At 36.2% G+C, this 26,207-nt stretch overlaps 3 protein-coding genes across 4 annotated transcripts in view; all 3 read left to right on the top strand.

The window, feature by feature from the left end:
- Positions 1 to 456, top strand: part of LOC122079301 (NADH dehydrogenase [ubiquinone] 1 beta subcomplex subunit 7-like) — a 15,983-nt gene extending 15,527 nt beyond the window's left edge. Inside the window, exon 2 of one of the 2 annotated variants that reach the window (XM_042645659.1) lies at positions 370 to 456. The gene's annotated coding sequence lies outside the window, so the exon portion shown is untranslated. The remainder of the gene's footprint in view (positions 1 to 369) is intronic. The other variant, XM_042645660.1, reaches the window with a different exon arrangement.
- A 12,042-nt stretch (positions 457 to 12,498) lies between these two features.
- Positions 12,499 to 16,401, top strand: LOC122078966 (myb family transcription factor MOF1-like). The gene is made up of 6 exons (XM_042645172.1): positions 12,499 to 13,270; positions 13,398 to 13,474; positions 13,606 to 13,642; positions 14,136 to 14,286; positions 14,413 to 14,554; positions 16,039 to 16,401. Exons 1-6 carry the CDS (start codon positions 13,144 to 13,146, stop codon positions 16,300 to 16,302), a joined length of 798 nt encoding a protein of 265 aa, XP_042501106.1. The 5' UTR covers positions 12,499 to 13,143; the 3' UTR covers positions 16,303 to 16,401.
- A 5,516-nt stretch (positions 16,402 to 21,917) lies between these two features.
- On the top strand, positions 21,918 to 26,201 carry LOC122079971 (zinc-finger homeodomain protein 5-like). Its single transcript, XM_042646784.1, has 3 exons — positions 21,918 to 22,515; positions 24,293 to 24,550; positions 25,570 to 26,201. The coding sequence occupies exons 1-3, from the start codon at positions 21,998 to 22,000 to the stop codon at positions 26,117 to 26,119; spliced, it is 1,326 nt and encodes a 441-aa protein (XP_042502718.1). The 5' UTR covers positions 21,918 to 21,997; the 3' UTR covers positions 26,120 to 26,201.
- Positions 26,202 to 26,207: the final 6 nt, after the last annotated feature.

Raw genomic sequence — 26,207 nt, 5'->3', positions numbered from 1 at the left:
TATTTTTTGTTCTTTTATTGCACCTTTTGTGTTGATGCTTTGCTCTGATTTTTTCCTCTCTTGGTTATCTCTAGGGTCCTTGCTAATTTTCCACTTTATTTTTCACTCGTTGTGATGCAGTGGTGACTTCCCTTGATTGTGAATCCAAGACCAGGTACTAATGGGGTTATCCAGGGTTAAAAGTTCTGGTCAATGTTGAAGCACTTTGACTATGATTTTCTTGGGTCTTCAGTTTTGTTGTGGAAGGTGACTAATTGCATTTACTCAAAAAGACAACATAAGCTCATACGCATGCAATCGTGTTCAATCATGGTCGTAATTTTCTGTGTAGTTTCAGCCATTACTCTTTTGAATTTATATTCTTAACAGGAAATCCAGGATGTGCGGTGTACATTGAAGGAGGCTCTGGCATTGTTGCCACCATTTATTGATTTCAGTTGTTTGTTTCGCAGACATGGGGATATTGTGTTCTGAAATCATGTATTAGACAGAAAAGGTCTTCACATGTTACTTTTCTTGTGGGTAATGACATTCTGTGGTTATTGAATGGAATTTTTACCCGCTAGTATGCCTCTTATCTAACCTCTCCAATGCACTTTAGTCCCTGGTTTCCTGGTTTGTTTAGTTCTAGTTGTCTAATTTTGCTGGGTGTTTAGCAAAAAAAAAAAAGTCTAATTTTGCTATGGGGTAGCCTGACATGATTTATTTTGTTGGAAAGTTGGTAGCAGATGTATGTCATTGGCTCCTAAAATAGACAGAAAAATTGTATTGGGCATTAGGTATATAGAAAATCAACTTTCTTATAGTTTGAATTTAGTGTCTTAAATTTGTAATGTTAACAAAATAACTGAAAAACATAAAGGACATGAAACTCTGATAACATTAGATCAAGATTTGTGATTTCAGCGTAAGTTTTTTCTTCCAATGTACCATTTGCTTCTGGTTTACTCCTAAAGGAAGGATTTCTTGGAGAACATGTCCACAGAATCAAAGAGAGATTCTAAAGGATTCCTACATTGCTTGGTTGTTGAGGATGGTGAACCTTGTTAGGCTACCTTGATCTCATACGCAATTTGGTGTGTCTAGAGTTTGATTCCTCAGCCTCATATCTGATGGCAGTTGAGACATCGTCATCCTCAATGGCTGAAGGGTACCGACTGGTGCCGTATATATATTTGCTGTCTATGGGTAGCTAACGATATATATCATCCTGCATTGAGAATCTGGGTAGTGCTAAAAATAGTCTAGGATTACCCTAATTTCATAGCATTAAGATAAGCATTGTACTTAAGGAACTCAACAGTTAAATTTTAAGTTCCATAAGTTTCTAGGTGCAATGTGCTGAGGGTTTCTACCTAAAGTTTTCAACTTTGGAGCCCTATAGAAACATATTTTTCAATGGATAGGTAATAACATTATTATGGGGTAACCACGACATGTGGTAGTGAAATCACCACATAGGTTTATGGGATGTCATCCTTTGGTCAAGCCCACATCAGCCTCCTTATGGGCACAGCAAGAGAGAAGAGATAAAGAGGGGAAAAGAGAGAGAGAGAAAAAGTTCATCAACCAATGTGAGGATTATTTATTTCAAAGGTAACCTAATCCTCACCAAAGTCAGGGATAGAAAGTCAAGGTTTAGCCTTTTAACTCTCCATACTAGCTAGAGAATGAATTGTCTAACACCTCTTTCTATGCAATAGAATTTAATATAAAACATCTTAGTTCTCAATTATTCTTGCAATCAGTCCCACATGTTCGTTGTCCTTGATCATATATGTCCTTTCCATATTTCTGTGTTCCATCACATATATATATATATATATATATATAGAGAGAGAGAGAGAGAGAGAGAGAGAGAGAGAGAGAGAGAGAGAGAGAGAGAGAAGGTATTGAAGTCAAAGAATCCAACAAATTATCATATGGTTTATGATCATAAGTCATATAGCCAGTAAGATATATCATTGGGAGATGGTATAACGTGAGGGTGATAGAGACATGCAGCATGGGAAGTTCTCCATTCTTCATCTTCTTTCTCATGGAGTTTGGTCAAAAGATATAAAAAAGAAGACATAAAAAGGATGAAATCATAGAGATTATGTGGGTACCTGGATTACAAAAATACTACTTTTCCTTCATTCTCTCTCTCTCTCATTCTCTTTTCTCCATTATTCTCGTGCAGCAAAGGTCAAAAGTTTAAAAATGGAAAAGGACACAAAGTATCATATCATGGAGATTACATGTGTGGGTAGTCTTCTTTTCCACTCTCTCTCTCTCTCTCGGTTTGCGAGTTGGGTGGTTGATGATTTTCCATGCAAAAAGGTGCAACTGCGGACGTCTATGTTTGTGACTATAGAGCCTCCTTTGATGAGATGATTCAAATCAATTAATATTGTTTGAAAATCAATTACGGCTGAAGAATGGAGGAAAATTCCCTCACGTAGGTATTAGGTTATCTTGACTGATATACTTGGGAGATATTTTGCCGCTGAATAATTATAGCTTTAGATAAGTGGAAGTCTAAGAACCTGAATCTCTGTCTTACATGAACTTGTGCTACCCTTTATACTTGAGATCAACTTAGTATGATTCACGTTTATGAACAGAAGTTACAGAACACACCCACCCATATGAGTTTCTGTTCATACTCTGCATTAACCCTTCTCATGAACAAAAAGGAAAAATAAAAGAACATCCACAGTATAGGAGTAGTCTCTCTCTCTCTCTCTCTCTCTCTCTCTCTCTCTCACCAAAAAAAGAAATGGGAAAAGGTAGGGTTAGAGTATATATAAGTTAAAGGAAACCCCATTGGACAGCAATAGAGAAAAAGTGAAGCAGAAGAAAAAGAAGAGAAACAGCTTAGAATTTCAATATTTAATGAATTATTTCCATTTTCCCCTCCCTTGCTTGAATCCTATTCAAAAAAAGAGTGAGAAGGGTTAATTATTGTTACATTCTCTCTCTCTCTCTCTCTAGTCCTTACTGTATAGTCTGGTAATTAAACAAAGATTTTACTAAGGCACTCTTGGTTAAGCTCTCCATTACACAAAAGCAAATATTTTGTCAAATATTGAATGGGTATGCTATACAAGGATGGAAAGTGCCAAAGTGTGTACATGAAACCTTAGGTGTAGTTGTTGCTATTGTGGCAGGGCTACTACTATCAGCTATATGTGACAGACAAGGATGAGAATTATTCTGTTGACCTAAACATTAGGGTTCTCTCTTGAGCATCCACAACGGACAAGAAAGCATATCAAAGTCCTCTTCAGATGGGTCACAAAGAAAAGTGGTCACCGGAGATTTCCCTTTTCTTCCCTTACAAATGACACTGTTAATTGAGATGTTTCTTCACATCCAGGAGATATATACCATGACAGATAGGAGGATGAAATTCCCAACCTCCGATGCATGAAATCATGTTGGCTTACATTAGAAGCCATGGTTTAAGATAAAATTGAAGGCTTCAAGGTGGCAAAGAGACAGAAGAATTTTCCATACTAATTAAGTGGCATGCTGGAGGCACCGTTCCATGTGATGCATGTGTTTACTCAAATGGGTGTAGGAGGTGAAGCCACCTAAAAAATGAGAATTTTAAGGACGAATTCTCTTTACATCCAGGATTATGAGAAGATGATACAAGACAAAAAAAAATGTCCACTTAGCCAAAAGAATCACTAAAGAGTCGAATGATAGGATGTGGATGATAAGTCAGTTGACTACATCGTTGAGGAAATGATCAAGAAGTCTAATTTCACCCGTACTCTGTAGCGTAACTTATAAGATTTAGTGTAGATTCAAGTGCAAAAGACATCTGAAATGATATATTCTACTATTTCTGATGTGCTTAATTGGACTTACAAGTAGTTTTGAATATTTTGAATCATGTGCAGAGTTTTCGGGATTTTAAAATATATGATACGCAAAGAAGGCGTCTAAGGTTGGTACTTCAGAGTTCTCGGTGGCTTTTTTTGATGATATTGTTGTTGATCTTGAGAATGATGCTATGAACAGGCATAGATTTAGATTCAGTTAGGTCGCTCACTTGCTCTCTTTGCTGATGGCCATGCCGAATATGAAGTTTGCAAATAGGCCTAGAGGTTTCTGCTTTGTTCTTTTGGTTTTCCCTTGTTGCTCTTTATTTCTTTTGTAATAAAAGTATCATTTTAGCAAAAAAAAAAAAAAAAAAGGGATTGTTAGAGGGTTATGTCTTTTTCTAAATAGGCATCTAAGCGACCAATATGTATGAATATTGGAAAACATGTTTAAATGGTAAACAAACATGTCTTGTGAAAATGACATGGTGTTTGGATATGTCCTTTAGAGACATTCATTGATAATATATTTTCCTTTTGCTATACATAAGGAAAATCTTAAACTCAATTCTCTAAAATTTTTTAAGTAAACCTAACTTTGTTTCTCCTGGCTTTCTCTATTCGTGGTTTAGTTGATGTCCAATTGAGTACTACTCTGAAATGTCATGATGTGGCCCAATAAGCATGTGCAAAGACTATTGGGGGACCTTTTTATCTTGGGGGATAATTAGCAAGAACCGGTCTACACCATAGAGGGCGTCTACTATCCTAAGGAAAGTGATTGGTGGCTTAAATCAAGCCCACCAATTCTTTAAGTTTCTCCATATGTTTTCAGATTCGGGATCCTATATATGTTCTTGAGTTCTTTGTCATCAACCTTGGTTTGTCTATGGTTCAAACAAGTTTTCTATTCTCCCATTTACACGTGTTAAAATGTATGATGTGGATGAATATTTTCAACAAAAATTACCCAATGATGAAACTCAATTAAACTTTCAAGGAAGATTCTTTTTGAAATTCTCCGAAAGAGATCACTCTTGAAGGTTCTTATATTATTTTCATCTTACCCTAAGTGGGTTCTTTTTTTTTTTTTTTTTTTTTTCTCTTTAATAGGGAGAAGGGAGTGGATTTAACTGAAGAAAATGCATGAGGAAATGAGTCTCTAATCTGCACTAGCCTGAATTAATAAATGATAATTAAGATTCAAAGTTAATGTTTTACTGGTGACTTAAAATGATAACAAGGGAAGGTGGCCACTTTTATTTTCTTCTTTTTTTGGTGGGGTAATAGATCTTGATATATTCTATTCTTCTATCCAATCTGATAGTCTTTTTACGTATAGGAAATTCTGTACTAGAGCTTGTTGAGTCTCAACCCTAATTGTTACAGATATAACTAAGGCATGATGTAATATCACTTTAATTAACATTTGTCTCAACCAAGCTTTTTCCAAAATAGCCCTTTTCAAAGAATACATCATTCTTGGTTAGAATCCATTTTTCATACTCGAAGACTATCAACAAGCTGAGGTGACCACATATTACATCATACATCAATTTATCACCATTCGATTAGTAGACTATCTATGTTTTTTTTCTGAAGATGTAAGTTTATTCATTCAACAAGCAATCATAATAGAATGACTTTATGTAATCTCTTTTGTTGACAATGAGCTATATATGAGAGAAGGAATGTATAGAGATTTAGGATATATGAATTCCTTTTCTGACCTTCTCAGCTTCGGCAAAGATTTAAGGAATATTTCCTTATATAGGGTTCAACTAGGAATGATTTTTATCAATCAGATGTCTTATTTGAGACGTTAAAGATATAGGAGTACCTAAAAAAGAGAATAATGCCAAGGGGTAGTTCTGTTGGCTAGACTAATACCTGAACATTAGAAAGGGTTGTGAGTTTAACTTTCTTTGGGCCAATCTATCAGAAGAAAAAAAGATGATGCTTTTCTTGTGGGGTATGCCAAATCATCACCAATATACAATATGAATACTCCCTATTTATTTTTTTCTCTCTGTCTACAATATGAATACTCTCTCTCTTTGAAAGAATTTATCATTCCAAGTACCATCCCAACATAAGGACTTGACAGGCCCTAGTCTCAATCACATGGGTCATCGTTTAAAGCATTTTCTCACCCTAAGTGACAGTTTTCCCCAAACACAATTGGGGTTTTCCATCAATTTTTGTTCTTACAGATATATGGTGATGACTAGCAATTATTAGCAAAATGTTCATGAAATTTAGAGACTAACATTGTCACATGAAAAAATAACATCGATGGTGTAGGTCTTTATTTATATAATATATTATTAGAGAGAGGATTTTCTAAGCAAACAACATAAAGAAGAACGACACATGGCGGTTTGGCCTAGGTCGGTGTCTATGGAAATGGATTTGGATGCTGCCGTGTGTCCAAGATTCCGATTCTCTTAGTTTCTTTTTTTTGGTAGTCTAAGGATAGGGAGGCTTCCTCTGCTTGTGGCAATGCCAAAGTTGGGGTGGGGGAGGGGTTTCCTTTTTCTTAGTCTATTTATGTATAGTGATTTTCTGCCCTTTTGTATATTGCATATTTTTTTCTTAATACAAATGATTAATAATTTCATACATAAGAAGGTAGTGAGATTATTTCAAATGAGGAGAAGAGGGTAGTTAGCCTACCCTCTCCTAGCAGCTCCGAAAACTGTTTCCTATATTACTAACAAGCATTAAGTCTTTTTCTTTTTTTCTTTTGAGAAATTACATTAAACCCACATAACGTTCATGGAGACAATACACAATACACAATACATTGAAAAGTTTTGATGCAAAGCAAAATCTGGCATCCAAATCTGACCTACCTAGTTGTAGATAAGTAGGTATGTGGTATTTGCACCTCTGCAACTTCACTAATTTGGTGTATATATCCATGCACTTGGCTTCAAGTTTCAACCCAACAGATTCTTACATCACTGTGGCACATAATCACCTGATCAAATTCGGTCAACAATGTATTCAACCATAAAAACTTCCACAGCAGTTCTCAATTGATCTTTAACAGTTGAAAAGATATACAAAAAATCCACCAATAAATGCTCTATCTATCCAGATTCCAGACTTTCATATATTTTCATCCTATAAGTGGATTAAATATTCAAAATCCAATAACTAATACGTATGAGCAAGTTTTATTTCATACATGATTAATACAAAAAAAAAATCTTTGTTCACCACCTTATTTTTTTTTTTTTTGGGTGAAGAGATTCATGCATGATCGCATGAATCACGCGGACAATCTTTACAATAATGAGAGGGGTGTTTCATCATTTTGGCAATGGCTTTGTCCTCATCCAAAGTCCTTCGCATGACTATGCACCTTGTATGATGGTGCATAAAATCCACATATCTATCCATATTTTTTATAAAAATATAAAATTATCATAAACTTTGGAAGAAGTTTTCACACGACGTCCATGTGCATGGAATCCACATATTAAGACACAAGAAAGGTGAAAGTCCCCTCTCTCTTTCCTTCCTAAATTCCATTTTTTACCATCCACTTGAATTAGTACTCGGGCATAGGAGGGACCCTCTCCCTTAAACTGTATACTATTAAATGATGGATTTGTCCATGGTCCTTGAAGAAAAATTTCAAAAAAAAAAAAAAAAAAAAAAGGAAAAGGACACAGTTAGGTGGTCCTTTGCCAAATGGAATATTGCAATACAGTCATCATTAGACTGAAAAACCTACATGCAAACCCACACAAAAACCAATACCGATAAAAGCATAAAACAAAGAGAATGGGATGATGGCAAAAGGACACAAAGCAAAAGGTGGTCCTTACTCCTTACTTTGCCAAGTGGAATATTGCAAATCCAGTCATCCTTTAGACTTTGCTTAAGTACCACATTTGAAATAACAGGTCCTTTCCCCGAATCTAAACTATTCCCACTACTTTCATCATACAGGAAAGAAGTCCATCCAAATGGACCAGTTACACTCCCCATGTAGTCTGTGACTGTCTCATCATCACAAATCCAAACTCACTCTCTCTCTCTATCTCTCTCTCTCTCTCTCTAGTGCTGTCAATCAGTCAAAGCATATGAGAAAACCCAACATCTCATTCATTTTCCACCATTCAAAATCTGTTTGTTTCTAACCGATCCTTCTCTCAGAAAGGTTTCAGAATTCATTCAGATCGGATCCATATCTATACACTCCTCGAGGAGTGGACACTGTACACTGGACAGTAGATCAAGACTCAAGTCCAGCCACAGCTGCTGCTTCTGCTATTTTCCTGCAACATTACTGCTGCACACGCCAAACTATGCCGGCGGCCTCGAAGCTAGTAGCTCTATTTTCTTTTCTATTTTATTTGTTTTTTTTTATCTCCAAAATAGTCAAAAAATCATAAATTGGGTTCCAGAGAGCAATAAATGTATCACAATAATTATGGAAACAAAAGAAAATAGATTGTTTTTTGGTAGAACAGAAGAACAGAGATGATGAGAGAGAGAGAGAAGAAGGGGATGTTGTTGGTGTTGTCTTATTCATTACATCCTTTTCGATCGTTTCTCCTCTGTGTTATTGCTATCATCATCATTCCTTCTGCAGGAATTTCCATCATCATTCCTCTTCTTCACTTCTCAGACTTTTTCTGTTCTCTTCTGTCTCCTCTTGTTTTTTTTCCTTACCCACCTCTTGAAAGCAGTCCACTACCCCTAGGTCCCCAACAAATCCACGTTTTCAAAATCTCCACCCAAATATAAAAATAAAAACAAAAATCACCCTTTCATTATTTAGAGGGAAAGAATTCTCCTTAAGCATGGTTTTAAGTATCGATCTCGTATTGATTATATTGGATTGATATTGATTAAAATCGATTTTCGATCTCTGATCAATCTGGATCAATGTTTGTATTGTTTAAGGGATAAAATAGTAAAAAATCAATATTTTTTTTAAAAAAAACAAGGGCAAAACTGACCTATATCCACTGATCTGATCTAATCCGGATCAGTATCGATAGATACCAATAATGATATCGTCCCCTAAATCCATGCTATTTAGTTTGGTGCAGGCAACATCAGTGTGCTCAGTCAATGGAAAAGACTCTTAATTGGGGGTAGAGGGTAAGTATGATCTTTTAACACCTGCCTTTGTCTGTGTCTAGATGTAGGTAATACTAGACTAGTAAGATCCTTTCTCTCATATATTCATTGGATATAGGATGGACATGCCACCGGCTTATGGATGCTAGTGTCTTGCACCACCAAAGCATGCCAAGGATTTTTCCATATTTATTTCAATATTTTATCTTATTCTTTACCATTTTTATGTGAAAAACTTTTTATGTCACTTTCTATAGTGCCATTGACGAACATTGATTATTAATTCATTAACCCACCTAGTTGAGTATTTTGGAATTTAGATAGGTATAAAGGAATCCCACTATTAGGATGATAAAATGATTTATCTCTTAATATGACTGTCTCATAACTTATGAATGAAAAGATTCTCTCTTGATTATACATGATGATGCATAACTTGATCCAAAAACTTAAACCATAAGATTTCTATAAAGATTTGTTTCCATGAATACTTATGTTGACTGAAAACTTGAAATTAACCAGATTGTAAAAGTTTCATTAAATTTAAATAATTTTTTTACTAATTTTCTTCTATATCTTTAATTTATTAATGTCGATAGGGCATGAAAATTATTAAACATCACAACAACGAGATTAATTTAGCTTTCAGTTAATTATCTTGACAGCACCTTTGTGATCACTCAAAATGAATGAGATTAATTTAGTTTTTCAGATAATCCTGCCATTGTCTAGGTCTAGTAATTTTGTGAAACCCTTGTTGACAAAAAAAAAAAAAAAAAACTAAACATCAATGTAGAAGAATGATAATTAGAATCTCTCTTCAATTATTTATCATTTATAATTCTTTAAAAGAAATTAATTCTACTTTGTTTTGCTTCTTACTGGTAGTTTTTTTTTTTTTTTTTTTTTTTTTATGAAATTCTTACTTGGTAGTCTGTCTTTTACAGATAAAACTGCTAAAACACAGAGACATTGGGAGCAGAGTAAAGGACAAGTGAGGACTGAGGAGGGTCAGGAGGCAAAAGGCACGTTGGGAGGACTTGTCGTATAGATATATATATATATATCAGATTCTTCTTCTGTCTCTTAAATTTTAACTGTGTTTGCTTGCTTCGTTGCCCAAAGAGTTTTACTATTACTGACTGTCACGCCGTTCTGCACTGTTCAACAAATCACAGCCCCCACCACCCTAATCCTAGGCTCTATGCTGCTCTAATAAGGTACGGTATATATGAGGTATCCCTTGACCCTCCAGAAAAAAAAAATTAGTTTACTTAGAAGTCAAAGAAAAACCGGATGGGGACTACTAGGGAAGGACGCCTGTTGGGCCCACCTCACTTGCCTTGGGGGCTTGGGGGGGGGTCCCGTTCACATGCATATTGGTTGACTTAGATCCGATGTGTGACTTTTGTTTGTCTATCATGCCATTCAAATAAAACTTTGTCAATTTCTGGTTGGTGGATCAAGTGGATTCTAATCTCACGGTTTATAGCTTTTGTTGTGGGTATATATATAATTTTTTTTTTCTTCGTAGAAGTGGGTTTTTTATTTTTAGTATGACTGGTAGGAATGGGTAAATAAACTAGACTATGTTTGGATGTCAAGAAAAGAACAAAAAAAAAATTTAATTTAAAAGAAGACACACAATAAATATATGGAAGCGAGTTTCAAATTAAAATCACTTGATTTTTTTGAATTTGCATATTATATTCCATGCAATAGTAGAGGCCTGAGATTTATCACCATTGAAAAAAAAAAAATTCAATTGAGTTAAGGAAGAAAGTTGAAAACAATACATCATAGATTGTGGCAAAACCGTGAGAGTAGATTGGGTCATAACTTGTTTACCAACGATGCTAAAAAGCTTGGTTTTTATCCATTTAATCTAGAAATCACAGATCATTGAATTTATCGATTCATCTGTGAACTAAAAATATCCTAAGATAAATGTATTGACTGGAGGAGGGGAGGATATGAAAACAATCAAATAAGAGCCTCTTTGTTACTAATGATACATTTGACGTAACATGGATGGGGTTGTGGTACCGTGCATGAATCCCTGTCCTTAAGAACTATACGAACATTCGTATTATACCCTTTTTATAGTTACTTTGTGAATAAGTCTTTTTCATGGGAGGAAAAAAAAAACCCCTCCATTTTCAGAAACATCATGTAACAAAAATAAATTTAAAGTTATATTCTCAAATTTTTGTACTATATTATAAGAATATTTATAGCTTTATTAGAATAATATATATATCACTTAAATATATATATATATATATATCACTTAAATAAGTGTTCCACAAGAAGTCCTTAATATGTGCTTCTTCCAACTTGAAAAGAAGATAAACCTCAAAAGAAGATAGCATGATGGACAAAAGAAAGAAACTTCCTTACTACCATTTGATGACATTCTGATAAATGTATTATATAAACTTGGTATCAAATTTCACTATTTTTTTGTGTGTATATTTCATTAATTTAATGAAAAATGCTATTTTGTAGGGCAAAATGATCCAATTCCACCATTGTTGATTGGAATCATACATCAATAGGTCGATCCCGTTGCTTGAGGGATACAAAGGAAGAAAATTATCATTCTTCTCTTCTAATAGTAACCAAATATGCATACTTTTTTTATTTTATTTTATAATCATTTCATTTTATTTCTTTTTTTTCTTTCTCTTGGCTACCAAACACAGCCCTAAGAAGGATTTCTTTTTGATATAGGAGCTTTGTCTGATGTGTGACTCGTGTGGTTGCACGATGGCAGCATGGGAACGTGGTTTGGTATCAAATTTTACTAATCTTCCTTACTCCCATTACTCTTTAATCAATTAATTAGGGTCTTATTGTCAAAGTTAATTACTGACAGTGCCATTGATTCTCCATATCCACAGCATCTCTCCTCTGCTTCTGCATGGGTTTATATTCTCCATAGACGCGAGAGAGAGAGAGAGAGAGAGAGAGAGAGAGAGAGAGAGAGAGAGAGAGAGGATTAATCCCTTTCATTTATTTTTAATTAAACTCTCGTTGGATAATCTTTTCAAATGTTTTTTTTGGTTTTCTTTCTTTCCAAATTCCCAAAGTCGGCACCGTCTCTACTTGCAGCACCCTATCAGACGTGATTGATGGGAAGTGAATTCCTCTACGAAATTACAAATGTTCAACTGCTTCACCTTTCGATCATCCAAATCCATCGTTGACTTTTTACAACAAACCCCATCACCCATCACCCATCACCCATCACCCATCACAGGAGTTCTATGGGGGCTTGAGTCTTGACTGGTTCAAACGAGAGAGAGAGAGAGAGAGATGGGTAATGGGGTCTGAGGAGGCTGGTAGGTTGATTAGAGACTAACTAAAAAGAGGGTTAAAACAAAATAAAGGGAACACAGAGATTCTATTCTAAATATACGCTTACGGCTGACGGCTGTATCTTTCCCTTCTTTTTTTATTTTTTTAATTCTGAATTGTTTTAAAAAGTGAAAATTCGAAAATATATGAAAATTTATTTGATGGGCTTTTGTGAATTGTGATCATGACAACGTTGGCCTTGTGTGTATGTATGTATGAGAGGAACAAGGGGTCAAACAAAGGTTATCTGTAATGATTTCATGGAGATCAGAAGCTCGTGATGAGAATTTTTTTCTTTGCAGGGCACAACAACAGGAGCAGCAGCAGCAGATTAGCAGAGCCCCAACGAATATCCAGACCACCCTTCTTTTCTTTCTTTTCTCGTGATCTCTCTCCCTCTCTTTGCTTTTCCAAATATATATATATATATATATATATATATTTGCTTCATCCTTGCAAGCGTTGCCTTAGACCAAGACAGTTTCAACCAGACAGAAAGAGAAAGAAGAGCAGGAGAGGCTCGTGATCAAGTAGGTTTAAAGCTTTAGACTTGGGGGTTTATTAAGGGACCCAGAAGGTGGAATCTCATTAAGAGGAGGAAGGGATACTCAGAAGCTTAAAATTTTGGGTTTTGAGGTTCGATTGAGGGGACCCAGTTCAATAAAAGTTGGAAGAAGACAACCCTGAAGATTGAAAAATAACTTCTAGGTTTCTTTTTTGGGAACCAGATAATTAATTCCTCATTTTAAAGGAAGAAATTCCATCTCAGGAGTCATCAGTCATTAAAGGTTTTGAAGAAACTAAGCTTGTTTGGGTTGAAGGTTGTTAGTTGAAGAAGCCATTGGAGAAAGAGACGGAGAGGAAAATGGGGAGTTGTGGAAGAAATGGAGCAGTGAGACAGTATGTCAGGTCTAAGGTACCTCGTCTTAGATGGACTCCTGATCTTCATCGCTGTTTTGTTCATGCAATTGAAAGGCTTGGAGGCCAAGACAGTAAGTATCAATCACTCCCATCTCTTCTCCTCCTTTCACTTTTGCCTTTTTAACTGTTCATCTCTCTCTCTCTCTCTCTCTCTCTCTCTCTCTCTCTCTTGATTTTGAAATCTGGTTTCTTCTGTAGAGGCTACCCCAAAGTTGGTTCTTCAGATGATGGACATCAGGGGGCTTAAAATTTCACACGTTAAAAGCCATCTTCAGGTGGAGTTGTTATCTGGTTCTTAAAAATATGGTCAAAGTTCCAAATTTTATGATTTTTATTTTTTTGGCTGGTAGGATATTGTCCTTTTTGGGTTTTTAATTTGATTTTGGCTCTTGCTGTTCTCCATCAGATGTATAGAAGCATGAAGAGTGACCTGAACAGACAAGGTATGTGCTTATTTTTATATTGTTAAGTGAAAGACCAGATCTTTTTTTCCCTGTTATCCATAGTTGATAGCTTTTCTTCCTGTCTTCTTATTTTTCTCATTATCTTTTCCTCTTCTTTCATTATTTTTCTTAGGTCACCCCATATGTGTATTTTCAGTTAATGCACTTTCCTATTTTAGTTTCCATTATTAGTGCTTATTCAAGTTCAGAGACAACTTAGTAAACAAACAACTTTACTAGTCTTTTTTGGAAAGATTTACCCACTTGCTTTCCTCCCTCAATTATTATTTTCCTTTCTCTAATAAAGCTGCTACTAGCTCAAATGGTTTAGAACTAAACAAAGCCCAGTTTTTTCTTTTTTTCCTCTCTTCTGAAACCCACCAACCCCACATTCCATTAGCTGGTTCACACCAAATAGTTAGGCAAGTTTGCTCTTTTCACCTGAAAGACCTAACTCCATTGTTTTTTCATCTTCTTTTCTGTGTGACAAAAGACATGCATTCAACCCAACAAAGGAAACACTCTTTTGATGATCATGATGGATGTAATGAAGATGAGAAGAATGATGTGGGTTTCCTCCAGTCTTCTTTTCCCATCAAAGATTCTGATTCTCAGTTCATCTATGGATCTCTCCCTCCTAAAAGGTTAGCATAGCTTTACAGTTTGAAACTTTGAAGAAGAAAGCAAACAGAAAAAGAGAAAAAGAAGTTTGAACAAAAGGAACAGAATGGATTGATCACTAGTTTCTTTTTCCTTGGTAATCTCTTCAGGGCTAGAATAGAGAGTGGTGGAATAAAGGAGAGTTTAAGATGGCATCAGGCAGACGCTCCTTCCTCAGCCTTCTCTATGACACATCACCTTTACAACCTCAATGCTTTCGGATATGCAATCGAAGAATCTGAGCTCTTCAAGGTACGAGATCTCTCTGGTTTTTTTAACCTTTTTGGTTTTCTTAGTGTACCCATATTTTTGTGATCTTTTGGGGGGTACCTTTCTTTTTGTTTGGGAGTGGGTTGTCTTGGTTTTCTTGATGGCTTTAGTGATGATTGCATGAACAAGGAGACTTTCTTAGACCAAGAGCTTTTTCTGTCCCATTTTAAAACCAAAGAGGGTTCTTTTTTTCCTTAAATAATCCAGGGAAATTAAGATTTGGGTTTCTGGTTTAAATGATTAAAAGACTCTCTAGTCGCTTCAGATCAGGAATTTGTCCTTGGATCACTGAAACTGTGTCTTGTTGGTGTGGGAAAATTGACTATACACTGTAATGGGGAAAGTACAGGTACAACCATCCTACTTTGTGTTCCAATGATTCAGACTTGGAATATTCCTTCCATCTTATTTTGTTCTTATTTGAATTTGATTTCCTCCTTAAATGTAGTAATGTAGATTATTTGTACCAGTGAAATTCTGTTTTTGGATTTTTTTTTTCCCACTAGAATGAAATCAATCTTGTGCTGGAACTGTTAAATATAGGGGTTTTGATAACCATTTGCTAATAAATAGCTTGTAACATGTTTGTGTTGAGAGAAACATCCAACCATGTACTTAATATTCTATTACATTTTCTTTTCTCTTTCTCACAATCCATCTGACCACAATGCTTGCCTACTCCACCTCCTAACTCTCCAAATGTGTTGGTTCTTGAGAACAGCTTATTTTTGTCTGGTACACTTGATGGTTCTGAATGAGCAAGGGCGTACAATGCACGTTGATTTACCCCGTTTGTATAGAGGCTGTCCAGTGGGTCATAATGGAGCAATCTTACCTTGGTCCAGAATGAGTCCAAGATTTAAAACTCAGATTCAGATACCAAGTTGGTCTCTATTAATTCTGATTCAAACTGTCCCAAAATCTTGGTAATCGATCCAATTTCATAGGAAAGACCCAGTTGGAATCGCCTTGACTCGGCCTAGCTCAGTTGGACTAATATGTGTAGAATTGGGTTTAATCCATCTCAGCCAAGGCCAATTCAGCTGATTCTGAATCGATTTTTATACATCTCTCTCTCAAGTCACACTTCACCCATGTCTGTCTATCTTTCTTCTTTTTTTTTTTTTTTTTTTTTTTTTTTTTTTTTTTCTAATGACGGGTATCCAAGTCTTCGGCTTGACTAGTCCCGTGAACCTATACTGAACCTACAACCACATGGACCGGGTCATATTGGGGTTGAATGAGAACAGTTCAACTTTCACTGAAAGCAGTGAAGAGCACTAAACACCCCGTATGAGTGGCCTAAGGTGTGCCTGGTGAGAGTCGAACTTAGGACTTTCACCCATGTCTGTCAACTGTGGCTATTGTATGTTAGATTTTAAATGACCCCTCAACCTTATATGTAAATGCCATTTAAATTATTTAGTTAAAAGCTCCTCATCTTCTTTTATGTTCTTTCTTGGTAGATTTCTAGACTAGATGATCAACAACAGACTTCATTCACAAGGAACCACAAAAGGGAGAACACCGAAAACAGTTTTCAGTCTAGTACTGATAGAGATGATCATGTCACTGAGGAAGAAGCTGGTGATTGCACCCTCTCACTGTCACTCTCTTTGCGTCCAACAACACAAGCAAGTAATACGTTGTCCGCGAGTGAAATTAGTGAATCTGATATAAATTTGGATCTCTCAATCTCCCCTTGTGGTAGTAATTGTTGGACAGTGTAAATCCTATATATGTTTTTCCATGAAAATCTATCCTTCTTTTTCTTGTTACAAGTTTTTATTCCATTTATATTAAATTATGATCCTCCCTTCCTTGATCTACTTCTGGGTGAAACTGAAGTGGGCTAAAACCCACTACAAATAAGGTCATTTAAGAGAAAATCTAGCAAATTAACTTGATAAAGGCTATGATAGGATCGGCTGCTTTGATATCACTAATATAAATCATAAGAGAACTCAACCCGATAAACTAGTTTACAAGGTGAGGAAATCGAAGACCATATCAATCCAATCAAATCTCTATTGAAACTGATGTGAACTCAACCTCCTTTGTGACCAATATGGGATTGTAACAGCTTATAAGATCTACTAATTTCAATTAGATATTGCGCCTTCCAGCCTTTAATAGGCATGTCTTAGATGACCTTATATGTAACATTGTACATTAATGTGGACTGTAATTTTCTTAGCTTACATTTTGAGCGATTAAGTTTAGATTGAATTATGATTTCCTCGAATGTGATTTGGCCAATTTATTTAAAAAACAGTGGTTCATTGGTCAATCCATTTTGCCTTGTGGACACACTCCATACATATCCAAGATTCGGTCGGGCATTTCTTCAAACGTCCACTTTGCATCTATAAATGAGCTCAGCTTTTGCGTATGAATCCAAGAAAGGCCAACACGATCTACCATGGATATAGTGGCAAACATATATATTAAGTGCTTTGCTGTAATTTTTCGTTTTGATGGCTATTTTGATTAGAAGCTCGATTTTTTTTTTTTTTGATAAATCAGGCATTAGGGTTGCGAATTGCGATAGGGCCAGGTTGGGTTGGGATTTTTAAAACCCTAACCCAACCTTGAATCCCTTAGCTTAGTCCACACTCACCTTGGCCCCAATTTAGGATCTAAACCCCTCAATTTAGGCCTAACCATGCCGGGCTTAGCCTAAGTCCGTCCAGATTGACCTTGACCTTGTTACTATTGAGGGTCAGATTGACCATGATTGGCCCTTATCCTGGCTAACCTTAATACTTTTAAGAATTCAAATTCATCGGTAGAATTATCCAATCTCAAATCAATTCACCCAACTATTAGAAAAGAAGATACACATATCCATTTTCCTCAAGTCCTTTTTTTTTATATAATTTTAATAGAAACATTTGCATCATGTGTAACATACTTAACATATGTTTAAGCACATAATTATTTATAAATAGAATTTAGAGTATAACCTAAAACAGGCCAGGCTAGGCTCATTAGATTAAATCCATTTGTAATGAGTTCTATATGGATAACAATTTAATCGACGAAAGTTGTGATACGATCAAAATTAGTCAACAGCATTTGACCAACATTCTTGTCCATTGAATTTTTGGTCAAAACATTTTTCTAAAATTTTTCCATTGCGTGTGTCACAAATTCATTTGAAAAAAGCACATATGATAGAAATGTATCAAAGGCATTCAACTAAACATTATAGTTAGCACATTTTCCAGTCGATCCTCTTATCAATTAAAAGATCGAAAAAAAATAAAAAGCATTCTCTTTCGGCATTTTTTATTAATCAATAATCAAAGCTATTAATCATTTTTTTTTTTCTCCTTTTTTCTGTTTTTTATTGGTAGGAATTTGATGGAGGGAAACGGTGAGGAACTGTACGTTCAAAAAGGAGGCGTTTAAGAATCATATGAAAAAGGCTCCTACCTTAAAACCCACTATAGAATGTGAGTTAGAGAAGGTTCAGAATTCAGATTCAGGCTTGTAACAATTAAACATGGAGAATAGAGTTTGTGTATGGTTCCTGCATGGAGATGATCTTATTTTGTAGGTATTTAAGTTAAATCCTCCTATGAGTCAAGGTAAGACTCACGTTCCTATTTATTGGTGCCCTCCCTTTCATCCTGTTAAACTGAATGTGGAAAGTGCTAGTGAAGGAAATCCAGGCATTAGTGGTGAGGGAGGCATTATTAGAAACAACAATGGAAATGTTCTTGCAGCCTTCTCCAATTTCTATGGGGTGTGCTCAAATTCAATAGCTGAGTTGAGAGGTATTGGTTTCAGGAAGTTATCAACCTCTGTGATTCTCTAAGAGCCCACATCTTGTTTTCTTTTAGGGAAAGCAATAGGGCAGCGGATTGGTTAGCTAATTTTGCTTGTGAGTCTACAATAAATTTGATTTTCTAAGGTGATGATCCTCTTCCAGGTGATCTTAGTTGCATCATTCAAGAGGACAAAGCTGGTTTGCCAGTCTTTCGAGTGTAATAGTTATTCTATTAGTGTTTTCTTTTGGGCTTCAGAGTGAGAGAATGACTTATCTCTCCTGGGTTGGGGTAAGGTGGGTTATGTCCCCCTTGTTTTTTATTATCAATTTATTTCTTAATAAAATTCTAGGGGCTATCCCGGGTCCTAGATAATATTCGGGGTAAAAAAAAGAAAAGACAACTATAACAAAACGCCTCTCTCTCTCTACATATATATATATATATATATGTTTTGGTTTTGCAATCCCATTTAAGGTTTTTCTCTATAAAAATTGGTGATTTTTTTTTTTTTGGTTGAAGGTGAGTATTCATTAATGGTTGGGAGAAGGGTTTGAAAAACAAGAATCGGTAATCCAATCGGTTTTTGTGGATTTTGATTCAGTTAGGATGGAAATCGGATGGAATCGGTCCTTAGAACCCATGGAATTGGCCATTTGATCCGAAAACCCGTTGTTCTGGGAGGAATCTTGGCTAGACTATTTTTTTTTTCGAGTGGTAGAAATTGGGATCGGTCCTGGCCAAATCCGAGGTGACTTGGTTGATTTTAGGAATGAAAAATCCTAGAAAAATGAAAAACAAAGCTACCCGATAGTATTGTGTACTCTTAGACACATAGGCAAGTGGAACTAGGTTGTGAAAAGACACCCATGCTCTGACTGTACTTCCCATGTGTCTAGGCATACACAATACTATTGGATAGGGGTGTCAATCAATCCAACCAGGTCTGTCTCGGTCAGGTTTAGGCTTGGCGGGCCTATACTTTTGGACCGTGACCTACCTATTTAAGGAATGAGTCGGTCTTGGTCGGTCTCGTGTCAAGCTCGGTCGGGTTCCAAGCTTTAACCGGGCTATAATCTGGCTGTAAACGGGATAATGTACCAATAAATTCTTAAACGGGCCTTAAACAATTCTTCATTGTCTGAGATATAAGATACTTTAATATATTTCATCTTGCAAAGTCTGTAGCAAGGTTTGAGATGTCAGACCTAGTGAGTACTAGGCCATGTCAGGCTTACCCCTTGCACTTTGTACTATTTGTTTATAAATGGGCCTGATACGTTTAATAATCGATGCAGGCTGGGCCAGTCTTTAAATGTTCGAGCCCAGTTGGTCAAATCGGTACCGGCTTGGGATTGACACCTTTACTATTGAGTAGCATTCTTTATCCCAAATAAAAAATAACGAAAAAAAATATGACCATCCGATACATCTTTTTTTTTTTGGCTAAGAATAAGCAAGTAAAATTTATTTGGATTTAAAGGGGAAAGAATGTATAATAGAATAAATATACTGAAACATTGAACCTCAGTTCCACCTTCGGCATTGCCATCAATAGAGTAGAAGCCCACCTTTAGAATTGAACTACTAATCCACCTTCAGGGGTGAAGGCTTTTTACTAATGAAATCATATTCAAAATCATTCCATTGAGAATCCTTTGTTCTATCAAAGCGTCGGACTTCTAAATTTCCCTAGGGTTCTCCTGTAATTCCTTCCAGAGCTTGTTGAATAATTTTTATGGATTCCATCATTTCACTAATTCGTACTGCATGGCCATAATTAGCAGAGAAGTAATCCAAAATCTGAAAAACATCACTGTTATGAAACCTATATCTCAGTCCCAGCTGGCATCCCATGTTATATCATCCAATGTGAAAGAGGGGGGAAAATTCCCATGATGATGCTATTTGTGTAAGAGCGACATGCTTAGCTAACTTATCTGCAATATTGTTAGCTTCCTTGAAGCAATGGAAAACTGACCATGTAGAGCTATCCAAGAGAGCCTTGTAGCTCTGCCATTGATGTCGAAAAATTCATGGAATGATGTTATGTTGGATATAAAACACCACCACCTAAGAGTCATATTCGACCCATATGTTCTTCTAATTCCTAGCCTTTGCATGACGGAGCTATGTGTTGGTGCTTGCTGTTAGCTTCCCAAAAGTTGGCCACTAATTGTCCAACCCTTAATATTCAATTATTTTTAAAACATTACAAATCCCAATGAGTTGGGATTCATGAAGCCATTCGACGACACTCTTTGAAACCCTAATATAGGTTAAGTTGGGAAAGAAGACATAGAGGATACATCAAGTGACTAAGCGTTGCATGATAACATTTATGTGTATGCTGCTTTATAGACCTAGAAATAGAAATTATTACATATTACCAAATGCGTTTTCTTTTTTTTTTTTCTTTCTTTTTTGTCCACAAATTTAGCCCAAAAACAAAAATGCATTTTCTATGGACAATAATTCTATTTCTAGATCTATAATTTACAAAATGTCATTGAATACCACAAAATTTGATAGAAGAGGTGGTCATAGCAATGACCATAGTAGCAGTGGAGGTGATAATGGTGGTAATGGTAGTGGTGGTGACAGGGGAGGTGGCAATGGTGGTGGAGGTGATGACGGAGGTGACAATAGTGGTGGGGATTACAATCAAACATTACTCATTGGACCTGGATCCTCTCTAGTGCCCTAGTGCGCCCAAACACGCAACAGATGGTTGACAACAATCGAGCATGCATCCCTGACTATCGGATGTGTCCAATTATTCGCTCTAACTATACAAATTGGTAATATGCAATGCACATTAATGTCATGGCAAAACGGTAATGATAACGTATTCTCAAAAAGGAAGTGTTTAAAGAATCTTATTAGTTCTACCAAAAAGAAAAAAAAGGCTGGGCACGCAACACGTTTGTGTCACTCTATCTCCTCTCTATTTGGAAAAGACCCCCTTGCTCTCTTGTGTCGAGCCATGTGATGGTGCATGTGGTTAGTTTATCAAAAGTTGGCCGCTAATTGCCCAACCCTTAATAATCAATTATTTTTAAAACATTAAAAATCCCAATAAGTTGCGAGATTCACGCAGCCATTCAACAAAGCTCTCTAAAACCATAATACAAGTTACATTGGGGAAGAAGACATAGAGGATACATCAAGTAACTAAGGCTTTGCATGATAACACTTATGTTTTTGTTTTATGAACCTAAAAATAGAAATTATTATATTTTACCAAACACGTTTTAATTTATCCAGAAATTTGGCAAAAAAAAAATGCATTTCTTATGCGTAATAATTCGATCTTGTATAATTTACAAAATGTTATTCAATATCAAAAATTTTGGTAGACGAGGTGGTGGTGGTATAGAGATGGCACCAAGCTCGCCCTTTGTATTACCTCGTGATATAGCCGCATCACAATTCAGCTTGCTGCGTCCTTGTGGTGGTGGCGTCCAGCTATTAGAAACGTATGCTCAAAAGGATGTGTTCAAAGAATCTCATTTAAAGCTCCTTAATCAAACTACCTAAATAAGGCAAACTAAACGTGAATAAAGCATCTTTAACACCAAGGGCACACCATTTTATAATTTGAGTTAGAGAGAAGGTTCAGAATTCAGGTTCAGTCTTTTAACGATTAAGCATGGAGAACCCCAAGAAGAAAGTGTTTGTGTATGGTGCCTGCATGAAAAAGCACGCAGCAAAGCTTGGTAGCAATGCCACCGACGGCTGCGGAGAATTCTTTAGAGCCATCAGTGGCTTCCACTGTGTTGCATGTGGATGCCACCAGAACTTCCATGAGAAGATGGCTGTGGAGGTCAGTACTGGTAGTGGTGTTGGCAGGGGAGAGGGTAACAGCAACCACGTGAAGGTTAAATCTGAGGTGGTGAACGTGAGCGATGATGCGGAGAGCATGAAGGCGGCGGTGGAGCAGCCGCCACCGTTCAATGTGGCAGAGCAGCAGCAGCAAGGAGTGTTGAGGAGGAGGACAAGTAAGAATTTTAAGCTTAGGGACGAGCAGAGGCAACAGATGTTTGCATTCGCAACAAGTCTTGGGTGGAGAATGCTGAGAGAGAGATGCCATGAGATCAATCAGTTCTGTGAGCAGATTGGGGTGCCTAGACCTGTCTTCAAGGCCTGGCTCTACAACAACAAGTACCGGTGATGGTGATAAGGAAGATATAGCCTGCTCTATTTGAGGTTTTTTTTTTTTTTTTTTTTTTTTTTGGTATCCTTGCTTGTAGGCGCTGTCGCGCTGTACTAGTTTATGTTTTGTTTTGTTTTGTTTTGTTTTTTTGAAATCCCATATCCTATTAGTTTTTTTTTTTTTTTTTTTTTTTTGTAGGAAGAAATGGAACGTTGTCACGAGAATGTGAAAAACGCATCCATATCAAAACTGAAGGATTTACATAACCCGAGAATATAATCCAAATATAGGAAGATAAAAGGAGTGTAATGTTTCACTAAAAAGGTTGCAATAGATGTGTTCAATTACATGTTGGATGGACCCATAATTAGAAAAAGGGGAATGATGAAAAAATGGAAATGGACGGAACGTGTTTTAAATGGTGAAAAACTCCAAATGATACTGTCAAACAAATGGTAAAAAAAAAAAAAAAAAAAACACAGAGATACGACCATTAGATTAAATGCCATTTGTAATGAGATCTATATGGATAACAATTTAATCAAAGAAAATTGTGATACGAAAAAAAATTGTCAACGAGATGATCAGACATTCTTGTCCATTGAATTTTCTATCGAAACATTTTTCTAGGATTTTACATTGTGTATGTCATAAATTTATTTGAAGAAAAAAAAAAAAGCACATATAATAGGAATGTATCAAAGGCATCCAACTAAATATTATTCTTAGCCATCGCATCTTCCAATCGATCCTCTTATCAATTAAAAGGTCAAAAAAATAAGTATTCGATAAGGAAACGTACGTTAAAAAAGGAAGTGTTTAAGAATCACGTTAAAAGCTTGTATCTAAATAAGGTTAAATGCATTCTCCAGTATGTTCGAGGTACTCTTGATCATAGGCTTCAGATTGTTCGTGATAGCTCTCTTCAGTTGTATGTGTTTTCAGACTCAGATTGGGCAGGGTGCATGCCTAATCACACATCAGTCTACTACTGGTTTCTGCATATTCCTTGGTTTGAGTATCACATCTCAGTATATATATATATATATATATATAAAATTCTACTAAGGGGTTTCTCTCATTAAAGAGAACTCATCCATTTCCTAAGAAAGCTTTCACCCAGACATATCTTTAAAGCCTGGCTCAACAATAAGAAGAGGATCTAATGATGTTAAAGTGAAGCTTCGAGATTTATTGTTAATGATGTTGATTGGGATGCCACAGAGAGACCTTGATATAGATTCAAGTGATCTGCTAGTATAGGTAAGCGATCCAACCCTTAATAATCAATAATTTTTAAAATATTAAAAATCCGAATAAGTTGTGATTCACTACATCAAGTGACTAAGGCTTTGCATGATAACACTTTGTTTCTGCTTTATAGACCTAGAAATAGAAATTACTATGTATTACCAAACGTGTTTTATTTTGTCCAAAAATTTGGCCCAGAAAGAAAAAATATGTGTTTGTTATGCACAATAATTCTATTTCTAGGTCAAGTGACCTAGAAATAGAATTATTGTGCATAACACTTTGTTTCTGCTTTATAGACTTAGAAATAGAAATTACTATGTATTACCAAATGTGTTTTATTTTGTCTAGAAATTTGGCCCAAAAAGAAAAAAATGCGCTTGTTATGCACAATAATTCTATTTTTATATCTTATATAATTTACAAAATGTCATGGAATACCCAAAAATTTGGTAAAGGAAGTGGTGGTTGTGGTGGCAGTGAGTGAAGGTGGAGTTGGTGCTGGCGGTGATCACAGTGGCAATGGAGGTGATATGGTAGTAATGGTGGCGATGGCGGTGGAGCTGGTGGCAATGGCTGTTTAGGAGATGGTGGTGGTGGTTGTCGTGCTGGTGGCAAAGAGGTAGCAGTGGTGGCGGAGGTGAAGATGGTGGTGGGGATCAGAATCATGGATTTCTTATTGGATCAGGAACCTCTCCGGTGCCCTGGTGCACCAAACACGCATCGAATGGCTAACAACACTCGGCATGCACCCTTGTCGTCAAATGCATCCAATAGTCACTCTAACTATACGAATTGGTAATGTGCAATGCACATTAATGTTATGGCAAAACGATATAACCTAAAACAGGAACCGGCTAGGGTCATTTGGTAAATGCCATTTGTAATGAGTTCTATGTGGATAACAATTTAATCAAAGAAAGTTGAGATACGACAAAAAATTGTCAGCGACATTTGATCAAACATTCTTGTCCATTGAATTTTCGATCGAAACATTTTCCTAGGATTTTTCATTGCGTGCGTTGTAAATTCATTTGAAAAAATCACATGATTAAAAGGCCGAAAAAACAAGCATTCAATAAGGAAACGTTTGTTCAAAAAGGAAATGTTTAAGAATCACATTAAAAGTTCCTACCTAAATAAGGTAAATTTTTAAGAATTATTCAAATTCATCGATATAATTATCCCTATCTCAAGTAAATTTATCCAACTACTAAAAAATAAAATACCCAAATCCATTTGCCTCGTGTCTTTTTCTACAGAAACATTTGACAATTTAATCAATGAAAGTAACGGTACAACAAAAAATTGTCAGCGACATTTGATCGGACATTCTTGTCCATTGAATTTCGATCGAAACTTTTTTCTAGGATCTTTCGTTGTATGTTGTAAATTCATTTGAAAAAAGCACATAGTATACAAAGGCATTCAGCTAAATATTATTCATAGCAATGGCATCTTCCAATCAATCCTCTTATCAATTAAAAGATCGAAAAAGAATAAGCATTCTCTTTGGACATTATTTCTTAATTATTAATCAAACCCTTTTTTTTTTTGGTGGAGGGAAACGAAAAGGAAACGTAAATTCAAAAAATAATTGTTTAAGAATCACAATTGAAACTCCTACCTAAATGAGGGAAACTAAACGTGAATAAAGCTTACACCAAATTAATTACAACGTTCTCAGTTTTTACTAGCTACCACTATAAGCCAAAACTGGATTAATTACAACATCGTTAACACCAAGGACACATCATTATATAATTTGAGTTAGAGAGAAGGTTTAGAATTCAGATCAAGTCTTTTTAACAATTAAGCATGGAGTTCCCCAGGAAGAAAGAGTTTGTGTATGGTGCCTGCATGAAAAATCACGCAGCAAAGCTTGGTAGCCATGCCACCGACGGCTGCGGAGAATTCTGTAGAGCCGTCAGTGGCTTCCACTGTGCTGCATGTGGGTGCCACCAGAACTTTCATGAGAAGATGGCTGTGGAGGTCAGTACTGGTGGTGGTGGTGGTGGCAGGGGAGAGGGTGGCAGCAACTATGTGAAGGTTAAAACTGAGGTGGTGAACGTGAGTGATGATGAGAAAAGTATGGAGGTGGCGATGGCGGTGGAGCAGCCGCCACCGCTCAATGTGGCAGAGCAACATCAGCAAGGAGTAGTGGGACAAATGATTAGATTGAGGAGGAGGACAAGTGAGAAGTTTAAGCTTACGGACGAGCAGAGGCAACAGATGTTTGCATTCGCAACAAGCCTTGGGTGGAGCATGAAGAGAGAGAGATGCGATGACATCAACCAGTTCTGTGAACAGATTGGGGTGCCCAGACCTGTCTTCAAGACCTGGCTCTACAACAAGAAGTACCGCTGATGGTGATAAGGAAGATATATATATATATAGCCTGCTCTCTCTCTCTCTCTCTCTCTCTCTCTCTCTCTCTCTCTCTCTTCCTTTTTCT

This window comes from Macadamia integrifolia, chromosome 5 (assembly GCF_013358625.1).
Source record: "Macadamia integrifolia cultivar HAES 741 chromosome 5, SCU_Mint_v3, whole genome shotgun sequence".
Classification (NCBI taxonomy): domain Eukaryota; kingdom Viridiplantae; phylum Streptophyta; class Magnoliopsida; order Proteales; family Proteaceae; genus Macadamia; species Macadamia integrifolia.
The sequence above is the reverse complement of the archived record's forward strand: the minus strand, read 5'-3'. Positions and strand labels throughout refer to the sequence as shown.

What these genes read in the sequence shown, in the direction of transcription:
- LOC122078966 (XM_042645172.1), top strand. Translation starts at nt 13,144, where the DNA reads ATGGGGAGTTGTGGAAGAAATGGAGCAGTGAGACAGTATGTCAGGTCT. An exon ending in AAGGCTTGGAGGCCAAGACA is followed by an intron (nt 13,271 to 13,397) that starts GTAAGTATCAAT and finishes TTTCTTCTGTAG; the next exon opens with AGGCTACCCCAAAGTTGGTT. An exon ending in GGATCTCTCCCTCCTAAAAG is followed by an intron (nt 14,287 to 14,412) that starts GTTAGCATAGCT and finishes TAATCTCTTCAG; the next exon opens with GGCTAGAATAGAGAGTGGTG.
- LOC122079971 (XM_042646784.1), top strand. Translation starts at nt 21,998, where the DNA reads ATGGAGAACCCCAAGAAGAAAGTGTTTGTGTATGGTGCCTGCATGAAA. An exon ending in CTCTACAACAACAAGTACCG is followed by an intron (nt 22,516 to 24,292) that starts GTGATGGTGATA and finishes GTGATATGGTAG; the next exon opens with TAATGGTGGCGATGGCGGTG. An exon ending in CACTCTAACTATACGAATTG is followed by an intron (nt 24,551 to 25,569) that starts GTAATGTGCAAT and finishes TTAACAATTAAG; the next exon opens with CATGGAGTTCCCCAGGAAGA.